The sequence below is a fragment of the Brassica rapa genome, chromosome A10, assembly GCF_000309985.2.
Source record: "Brassica rapa cultivar Chiifu-401-42 chromosome A10, CAAS_Brap_v3.01, whole genome shotgun sequence".
NCBI classification, from domain to species: Eukaryota; Viridiplantae; Streptophyta; class Magnoliopsida; order Brassicales; family Brassicaceae; genus Brassica; species Brassica rapa.
This window is the reverse complement of record NC_024804.2, coordinates 19,051,573-19,061,837: the sequence shown is the minus strand read 5'-3', so window position 1 is coordinate 19,061,837 and position 10,265 is coordinate 19,051,573. Positions and strand designations below refer to the sequence as shown.

The 10,265-nt window shown below is 34.4% G+C and overlaps 1 protein-coding gene and 1 long non-coding RNA gene across 8 annotated transcripts; one reads left to right on the top strand and one right to left on the bottom strand.

The window, feature by feature from the left end:
* Positions 1 to 3,115: 3,115 nt before the first annotated feature.
* On the bottom strand, positions 3,116 to 10,091 carry LOC103847081 (gibberellin 20 oxidase 3). 2 transcript variants are annotated; one of them, XM_033282022.1, is made up of 4 exons: positions 9,232 to 10,091; positions 8,707 to 9,028; positions 8,206 to 8,617; positions 3,116 to 3,217 (listed from the first exon to the last, which is right to left on the bottom strand). In XM_033282022.1, exons 1-3 carry the CDS (start codon positions 9,777 to 9,779, stop codon positions 8,348 to 8,350), a joined length of 1,140 nt encoding a protein of 379 aa, XP_033137913.1. In that variant the 5' UTR covers positions 9,780 to 10,091; the 3' UTR covers positions 3,116 to 3,217; positions 8,206 to 8,347. The 2 variants fall into 2 exon arrangements, with proteins under 2 accessions (XP_033137913.1, XP_009122363.1); XM_009124115.3 differs by having other exon boundaries at positions 3,126 to 3,218; positions 8,210 to 8,617.
* Positions 3,225 to 7,402, top strand: LOC108870092. 6 transcript variants are annotated; one of them, XR_004452468.1, is made up of 3 exons: positions 3,225 to 4,814; positions 4,896 to 6,280; positions 6,387 to 7,402. It is a non-coding gene; the product is annotated as an uncharacterized LOC108870092 (long non-coding RNA). The 6 variants fall into 6 exon arrangements; XR_004452469.1 differs by having other exon boundaries at positions 3,225 to 5,226; positions 5,379 to 6,280; XR_004452466.1 differs by having other exon boundaries at positions 3,225 to 5,441; positions 5,516 to 6,280.
* Positions 10,092 to 10,265: the final 174 nt, after the last annotated feature.

Genomic DNA, 10,265 nt, shown 5'->3' with positions numbered 1-10,265 from the left:
GTCTGGATCAATCAACTTCGCGTCAACGCAGATGCGCATGCTACTTCAGTTATCAAGCTCTACTTTCAGTCATCTATCTACCTGCTGTGGAAAGAGCGTAATGCTCGTGTGTTCACAGCTGTCTCTTCACCTTCATCAGTCATCCTTGCCTCTCTCGACCGTATAATGCGTGACCGTCTCCTCTCTTACCCGACAAGTTCTTCTTTCTCCTCTTCTCTACTTCTTTTTTATATTTCTTGTATAAAACCTCTTTAAGGCTTTTTTTACCTTGAGTTGTTGGTGGTTGTTTTTGTTTCCTTGTTATAATAGGTTGTTTAAAAACAACAGTGTAACCTTTCAGAAAATGATAATCTTAACCTCTTACCAAAAAAAAAACAAATATTGACTTATTTGTGTGAATATATATTTTATTTTAAATCATTTTAGTGGACGAAGAAAACATCATAATTTGTACAACAAATTTTCTTACCTCATCATACTCACCATTTTACCATTTTAATTATATAATTGTACATGAGATTTTTCATCCTCCCTGATTATTTCTCTTTATTTATAACTACAATATAAAGTTATAAACTATATATATATTATAAATTAATATTTTATTTACCCTTGAAATCTAATGATTAAAAATAGAACATAATTCAATATAAATATATGATTCTATTAATAAATTAACAGTTACAAATATAAAATTTCTAGAAATATTACAAGTCATATGTTAGTTAATTATCTTCTAAATGACATCTATTTTTAATTCTTTATTGATGAGATTTTTTGGCTGAGGTGGATAGTCCCAAAAGCCTTGAATTTAGTCCCTTTTATATAGTAGGATATGAGGAACAAAAAGAAAATTAACCAGGTTAAAAAACAATAATAACGAAACCATTTGTCTAGTAATTAGTAAGATACATAGAAAAAAATACTAATTAAGAGGAAAAGTACCCCAATTTACATAAACATCAGAAAGTTATGTTATTTTAAACGCAAATAAAAAGGGCTTAACCCCAAAGATGTACCCTTCTGAATTAGTAGGACCGAGAGAGCTGATTGAAACGATACCTAAATGGGGGAGATACAGAAAATCTAACATTGTGATAGAGAGAGAGGGAGAGAGAGAGAGAGAGAGGAACAAATTATTAACTGGTGCATGTTACTTCAGTTGCTGGACCATTTCTTTTATTTGCAAGCTTGCGGATGTATTGGTATTGTATCACTATCATAAATTAGATAGTCCAATCCAAAAGAAAAAAAAAACTCAATACGGTGTCGTATAGCTAGACTGGATAGAGATCACTGTCGTGTAGTGTGTGAATGAGACGGCAATAACGTGACAAAACACATGCGCGTGATGCACGTGAAGAGGGCCTGATTTACCTTATGAGGAGTAGGGGATGCCCCATTGGACCCTTCTGTAGATGGTTCTATTTTCCCATTAATTTTTTACGCAATAAAACTATAAAACAAATTTCACTTTAAATGCAGTTTTGTCTCTTTTTTCTTATCACTAGTTTTTCTTTTAGTATTTTCATTTATTGACAAACAATTTGGTTCCAAGTCTTCGGATGGTATTTTGGTGATATCATAAAAGCTTAATACAAAATAAGAGTAATGGGCACCAAAGAATTGTTTTTTGGCAAAATATTATACGTCTAAGCCTATAATTTTTTTAAACCAGAGACAAGAATCAATTATTAATTTTTTTCTGTGGCTATTGAAACTTGAACTGCGTACTTCTGTCTTAAAAATTTACTTTCTTTTTTTCTTATTAGAGCTACCAACTCCAAAATATATTAAAGAATAGTTACGTAGAAATATTTGAAATTTACAGATAATTATATCAACTAGCAAATTTAGGATTATAAGCTAATATGTTTGCAACTTAAATCCATATTTTGGATACCTTTAATATATAAATTTCGTGTGCAGGAAAGATCTATAAAAAGGACAAGTGTAGACTTTTTCTTGAACATCGGACATTGTAGACCTATATCTTCTGTGCATATTAATTTTTCTTGATCATATTTTATTTTATATCGAAAAAATTAAAGAAGGCCACAAAGCAAGTACATTGTCTTCTCACATGGCACAAGTACAACCATCCAAATCTCCTGATAGATTTAGAGATACACAGTGATATAGATTTGATTTCTTATCTTCTTTTTCCCTTCCTGCGGTCGAATCAAAATTTGTTTTCCTTGTGTATATCAATTCTCTCATTGTACCAATGGAGAATATCTTATTGAATCGTCTTTGGTCTTCAAGAATCTCCTCGGTTCAGCATCGGTGTGGCCTTCATGTAACCCCTTGTTCTATATAGGATATATTTGAATTAATATCTTTACGAGTACAGTTTTTCATTTAATAAAATCTTGGGAAAAACATTTTCCCATCGTAATTTTGACAAGATATAAATAATATATAAAAGATTTAGATTATTGTAGAAACAGATATCTTATAGAAACTGCTAACTAGTTTTAAATTAAAAATCCAAAAAATTAATATAATATTATAACTGGTTTATATCCTATTCACTAAACCAACCTGAAAATAGTCCAATTAATAAAAGAAATTGATAGCCCAAAAAATTCAATTCAATAGAGAACTAAAAAGAACTTTTGTATTTATAAAAAAAATGTGATAGATCTGGCTGAAAACTTGAGATTAATGGTTTGAAAATCTATTACCTCAAAGGAGAATATTGAAGAAAAATCACACATCAAATTTTTTGATAAATCATGTATATTATATAATATTTTATTATGGTACTTATCATCAGTTAATTTTAAATTAGATATCCAAAATTTAACATAATACTAACATGAGACTACATTATATCCCATTAACTAGTCTGAAAATGGTCTAATCATCATATTAATTGATAATTAAAAAAACTTGATTTTGTCGTGATAACTAGAAAATAATATTATTTTAGAAAAATATTATAAATTAAGTCGAAATTAATTGGCATATGGACCATTATTTTAAAGAAATGTGTTAAAAATCACATATCAACAGATCGATCAGATGCGAGTAACATATAAAAGACACCACTTACTTCTATAGTTTCAAATTAGATCTCAAGAACTTAATATAAAATTATAACTAATGAATGTATTAACGAACCAACAATCATAATTCGGTCCAATGGTGAACATTGTACATAAATTTATTTATTTGCTAATTTTTATCGTACACTTGACAACATAAAGGAAGATCTAACACTACTAAAAGCAGAATAAACAGAGCACACAGCATGCCACGTAGGATTTTTTATTCAGTCCAATCAGGTTCATTTGTTTATACACGTCATACTTACCGTTTTCTTTTGCCTAAAGTCGAGTAAAAATTTCGTGGGCTTCCTGATTAAGCTTTGGGCTTTATGGAATTGCGACTCGGGCTTCGGGGTGCGACAAGAATCATTTAGTTGACCCGACCTCCGAAGATGACGATCCTCCTCACCCTTACCCCTTCGTTTTCTCCGAACGAAGAGAAAAGAACCGTAGACTCCATCGATTCAATCCTACGCAATCAATTGTTTCGTTCCGATCAATCAATACGCCCATTATGATTCCGTCAGATCGACTGGAGAATCTGTTCCACCAGTGAAACTGTTTTCAGCGAGGTTAAGCCTCACGAGGTTAGTGAAACTGAACAAGCTCTCGGGTATTTGCCGGAGAATCTGTTTCCTTGCAGGTAGAGGTGACGGAGATCGGAGGAGGTGGTTAGATCGAGAGTGAGAGAGCCGGCGAGGGCGTTGAGACGGAGGCTCAGTGTTCGGAGACGAGTTAAGTTTCTGAAAACACTGTTCGGGATGGTGCCGGAGAGAGAGACGCCGGGGAGACGGAGGGCGGTGACTCTGTTGTTGTCGCATTTTACGCCGGCCCAGTTGCACGGCGAGGTGTGTCTGATGTCCCAGCAGAATGTGCGGCCGCCGACGGAGGAACGGAGAGAGAGAAGAGCGGCTCTATCGGCGTTGAGGTCTTGGGTTGAAGGGAGAGGGAGAGAGAGTAGGAGGGTTGTGAGGAGAACAGAGAGAATCGTCATGGAGGAGTTGGGGAAGACTCACGTTGTGCGATGATTCATAGAAGGAGAAGGAGAGAGAGAGAGAGAGACGGTAGAAGAAAGAGAAGGCTCTTTTGCAGAGCTGTGGTTATAGAGACTGAAGTGAAAGCATTCAACAGCCTAATCCTAGATGTAACAAACGCTGCTGCAGAATGAAAATGGAATCATGTAGGTTGGTTCTGCTGGCTCTGCTGCTGCTCCACGCACCCTCTCCTCTGATGCGCCTGTGCTCGCTTCAGAGCCGCGACCAAAGCGTTGGAGAGCGAAGGCTGGGTCTGAAACAGAGGGTTTGGATTCGTGGGAAGCCTGTTGAGAGCAACGTTGAAACAGAGCTCGAGAGCTCGGCAATGGAGAGAAGGATGAGCCATTTGTCGACCGAGGGATGTGAAAGGATGAGACTTTAGACATGCCCGTCGGAAAAGATTGGATTTGTTTTGTTTTTTATTTTTGTTTTTTTGTCTTCACTGATCCCAGAGTTGCTGAGAGAGTCTTATTGCTTCTATACGTAATTGATATTAAATTTTAAGTTTTCATCAAATTTCTTTTGAGCCAATATTTCATTGCTTCAGTATCAATCTGCTTCTTACAATAATTCATTGTTTGGAACAGAGGTTACTGCTCTTCCAGGTAAAGCTATTCGTTTAATCATTCCTATTTTTGACTATGTCTTCTAAATATTTATGCTGATCTTTGTCAAAAGTTTTTGTATTCTAGACAGATATAATAAAGAGAATCGTTGTTATTTCATGGTGCTTAATCTAACTCAGCTGCTTTCTTGAAATCTCATTGGTCTGATTTACTCACAAGTATAAGGTTTACTCGCTAAACAGGTAAACAGTATATGATATGGGAAGGAGAAGCAGATTCAAGCAGTTATTATTAAGGAAGACACTGATCCTCAACTAATAATTTCTACAAGAACATGTATTACTTTGCATATTGAGTTCTTTATGCTTTGGTATTTCTTTTGTAGCTCAGTTCAAGTATTTGTTCTGTCATTAAAACCCTTCATCTAAAACTACCTCTTTTTCTTAGGAGAGGTGAACCAGCATGAAAAGGGATTTGCAGGACCAGAGCGAATTCAGAAGCTCGTGAAAAACTATTATCAGTTTGTTTCTCTCACTATATACACGTGGCAGGAAAAAAGGATACACAAAACAGGTATGATCAACATGATGACAAATATCTGAACTTAATCATGGCGTAAATGCCCCAATGCTCTGCCTGCAAGGGAAAAATGTTCTATGTAGTTGAGTTACATGTCAGAAAACATCTAAGATTCTTATTTGGATGCTTGGTTCTCTCTTATACAGGTTGAAGTTGATGATGATTCAGCTGTGCCGGAAAAATGAGATGAGCAAGATGACCAAACTGAGGTATACCTTCTTCTCTTATCATGTTCTGATAATTATATTGATAAGCATCAGAGAAATATATTGATCCGAATCAGGGAATAGCTAGATGTTCAAGTATCGTTGCTCACTACTTTTTAACGTGTAACCGAGAAAAAAAAGACCAAGAAGGTCGTTGAGAAATACTGGGAGTGGGAGCTTGCTAATGAGACGCAACCAATTTGGGTAAGGATTTAGGACTGCTCTATGTATCTCATGTGCGCTAAGAATCGAAATTATGGAACCAATTAAAGAGTTTATTTCTATTTGTTGCAGCTCCATAACTATAAAGAGGTGACAACAGTGGAGTACAATGAGTTTTACAGAATAACTTTCAACAAGTATTTGGACTCATTGGCATCACCCCACTTCTTAATAGAGGTACGTTGGAGGGAAGACATCTGTTGGAATAGTATATATCCATGAAACAATCCAAGCAGGTTATGATTTGTATCTGTTAAAAAGTGGTGACACAATGTTGATCCACTAATGATATATTGTTCTTAAACTGTTACTTTTAATTCTCTTATTGTAGCGTGAGGTCGAGTTTTGATCCATGGGGAAGGATGATGTGGTTAATTAAAAGACAAAGAACATATGTTTATGTAAACGAGTTTTCAAAGTTATTTTGACGGGAAGCTGGTGAGAGAAGTATCTCTTGGTGTGGCATTTCAAGAGATTTGTTTTTCTATTTTGTATTGCTATCCGCTTTTGTGGTGCTTTGTGAACAGATTCCTCAGTATTTGAGCTTTATTGAGGGTGTTTGTGGACTCACACGATCTTCCATTAACGTGTAACATGAGATTCTTCAAGAAAGTCACACTGTAAGTGTTAATATCAATTTTTTTATGTGAAGCCCTCGAGATATTTGTTATGTTCTTTTTTTGAAGTGCCATATTCTTAAGCTTACAATTTTGAATTATGTCTCAGAGGTGCAGATCATGAAGAAACGTCTGGTGGAGAAAGATTCTGGTATGATTTTGAGAATTTACCTGAGTGTAAATAGAGAAGTATGCTTCAAAATTTTGACAATATTTTCTCTCTCTTTTTTGCCATGTTACAAGTCCCTGATATGTTCTTTGATGATTTTCCTGACGAATGAGAATGACAATGTTAAACTTTTTACTTACAAAGGACTATAATGGTCCATATCCAGCTCTAATTTAGTAATTTTACAGTTGAGTTATATATTGGCTAACAAATTTTAGCATAAAGAAAAGGAAATATACGTAGATGTTGTATATGTAATAGCTAGCATGGGAAACAAATGAGATATGTGATCTATTATGTTGATCATTTGTAATAGCTTTTATAAATATCCAACTTTTGTGCTCATATTTTTTTTGCTGGGCAAATTATTTTTTCCAGCAGTTTATATCAGGAGTCCGCTATTGCCATGCAGTAAGAAATGACTACAAATTTTTTTTTAACTCTCAGCAGACTTACTGAAGCTTTGTTTATCATTAATTTTGTCACATTATTTTCCTTATATAGTAAATACGACACAGAGTTAGAGAAAATTGGAAATATATCACTTTTTTATAATGAGGTTTGGATGCAATCATATATGGCTCGGCTTTCCGTTTTGGTGCAAAGAAGATTTTGTTTAGGATAAGGTTAATTTAGGTTTAGTTACAAAGTGGATGATGATTTAAAATCCTAGAAACTCGGAATGACTCATACCAAATATTATTCCAGGTATTATATATTTTTTCAATATTTTACTATTAATATTGATTAGCATGTATTTTTCTTTCCTTTAATGGGGGTTCAATAGGAGAATACATGTATCAGAAATACACCAATAACCAACAGTCATTAGTACATAATGTTGATTAACATTATATTATTAGTATCTAATATCTACAATGCCCTCTATCTCCATTTTTAGAACATCGATGATAAAAAAATAAGAACCTCATGAACGCTAATAATATTTTAAAAAATAATACTTCGCAGAGAACGACATAGAGAAAAAGTGTTTGATTGACTGTGGTTTTAATTGTTTTTCTTTAGGATGTATGTTGTAAGCTTTTCTACTGTAATTATAGATTCTATCGATGTAGACTTATATTAATAACTTTCAAAAACATTATAAAATTTTAGAAAAATTGACTTGAAAAACTAATATATTATTAATTTAAATTTTAAGTTGTAGCTTTAAATTATTTTCTTAAAGCATGATTGGTAAATTAAAGGAGTTGTGAAAAAAAAAACTGTGGAAAGCACACAGATCACTTACCAACCATCTCACAAAATCATTTTATTTTTACTAATAAGCAATTACATGTTTACCTTTTATCAAGGTATTTGCAAAAAATATATATTATATCCACCATTTTTGAAATTAGAAAAAAAATTCAACAGTTTTATTTTTCATGTATACTTCTAGAAAATTTGGTGTTTTTTTTTGGTCAAAGAAAATTTGGTTTTATTGGTAAGAACTTAAACTCTTAGCCACTAATTATACAAATACGAATCAGAAAAATAGAATGAGCAAAAGAGTTAAGAAATCAAACAATTAAATAATAAGATTTATAACATATTTTCTACTATAATAATATTTTAAATAATGTAATGTGTATTTTTATCATTTTTTTTTTTGCATTCTAATAAGTTTCACTTCATTTTAATAATTTATATTTGTGAAAAATATATATTACATATTTAAATATAAATAACTTAATATTTTAAAATAAAGTAAAAATTTATAAAAATAAACCCGGGCGTAGCCCGGGAAAAGCTCTAGTGACTAATAAAAACAAAAGAAAACAAAAAGATAAAGGTTCATTAACTAGTCTTGAACATCTTATCTCTCTTGTCTTAACCCTTATGAAAACTCTCTACATAACTACAAGTCCACTTCTGGGCCACATCATTGTCTCCTCATTTTAGAAACTTTTTCTGTTCTTAAGCCAATTTGAGAACTCCTCAAGAGTGTTCATGTCTGATCTATAATGCTTCTGTGTGAACTCAAGAAACGTAGACCACGTAAAATCAGGATACTCTCTTTCACCAGACATCACTCCTACTAGTTCTTTTGGTGGCTTCACCATTTTGTCTCCTTTCGGACATAGGAAGAATGCGAATGTCTTCCTTTCTCTTTCGCTGTTCACCACCGCCCGATGCAAACAACTCTTGTATATTCCATTCGTTAGAGCCTAAATATGACACCGAAAAAAACAACAATGTTTAGAAGTTCTTGTCATTTGATCTAGTATAATGCATGCTTGATCATATTAATAAGTACCATGAATGTGTCGCCTATGTTCACCACGAATGCTTGAGGGTTGGGAGGAATGGATTGCCATTTATTGTCCACGTAAACTTGAAGACCAGCGACTTGGTCTTGATGAAGTATGGTTAGAGACGTTGGGTCGCAGTGAGGTCCTGTCCCTAATGTAAGCTCCGGTTGGTTGCACTGCGGGTAATAATTTAACCTTAGTATGGACTCGTTGTCTTCGAAAAAGTCTCTAAAATGTCTCCTCTCGATTCCAAGACTCATTCCAAGAAGCTCCATGATCTTTAATGAGAGAATGTTCATGGCCTCGGCGTATTCTTGATAGACTTTCCTGCGTGAATAAAATCAACCCATTATAAGTCTCTTTTTTTTTTGTCACTTGATAGATACGTAGGCCACACTCAAATTAATTCTTAGAAAGCTGGATATTCTTCTTTTTTTTTTTTTTTGTCACAGATAATAGAAAGCTGGATATTCTATTATTGAATATTCAAAAGAAATTCTCAAAAATATTTTTTTTTTAATTTGGCTTACCCGAAATTATTATATTCATCTCCCATTTTCTTAGAAACAAAGTCTTTGACGGCTTGGGATTGGCACTTCTCCTCGGGGGAGAATTTAAACGACAGCGTTTCCTTCCAGGGGAGCTTAGAGGAGAATCTCCCTACGAAGCTACTAGCATAGCCGGAGGACTCGCCCCAGGTCCTTTGAGCCTTTTGTTTCTCACAAGCCGGAGCCTTAAAGAAAGAGTCCATAAACAGATAGGCACGAGACAAGAGCGTTTCATCAACACCATGGTTAGTAACTAGGAAGAAGCCATGTTTCTTTGAAGCCTCAGAGACGAGTCTAGTAGCTTCTGAGACCAAGAACGAGTCGTCGGAGAGGAAACCGGCGAGGTCTATGAGAGGGGCTTGGAGAGGTTGAACATCCGTGGAAGGTTTCTCGTGGTCGGGCCATACAAACTGCTGAGGTATGTGGTTTGATAGCTGATTCAGGAGATTTGCATCGAAGATTGAAGGATCCCCTTTGGTTTTGTTATCATTGAACCTTTGAGGGAGAGTTGCGATGCATTCCATTGCCATTTATCTTTATTTGTATATATATATATATATAGTAGTGGAAATGAAAGATCCGTTAAAGGGCTTCTGAGGTATATAAATAAATATAGTGGTCATGTAACTGGAGAAAGGAGTGCTATTTATAGGGGGTGAGAGGAAATCTTAGGCGTATGGAATAGTGACGTCAGTGTTTGTGTGTTTTGTTTATTTTTTTATAAATTATATTTTTGGGTCAGTGTTTGTCGTTTATGTACGTCTTTCATGTAGTCTCCCACTTGTGGGCTTAATTTTGGTGGGACTTTGTGTTGTTGTCCGCTGGACGTTGTATTCCAAGATCGTTCATCGCCCCGCTCTTGTAGTCTGTTTCATGTTTTAATAGAATCATCAGTGTTTAAAAAAAAAAGGTTAACAGTTTCGTTAATTTGGAAAAGTAGAGAACAGTCATTGGCTCCAACTCTCAATTCACTACATCACCATTAGCAGGTACTGCTCCAGCTGAACCAACTATTA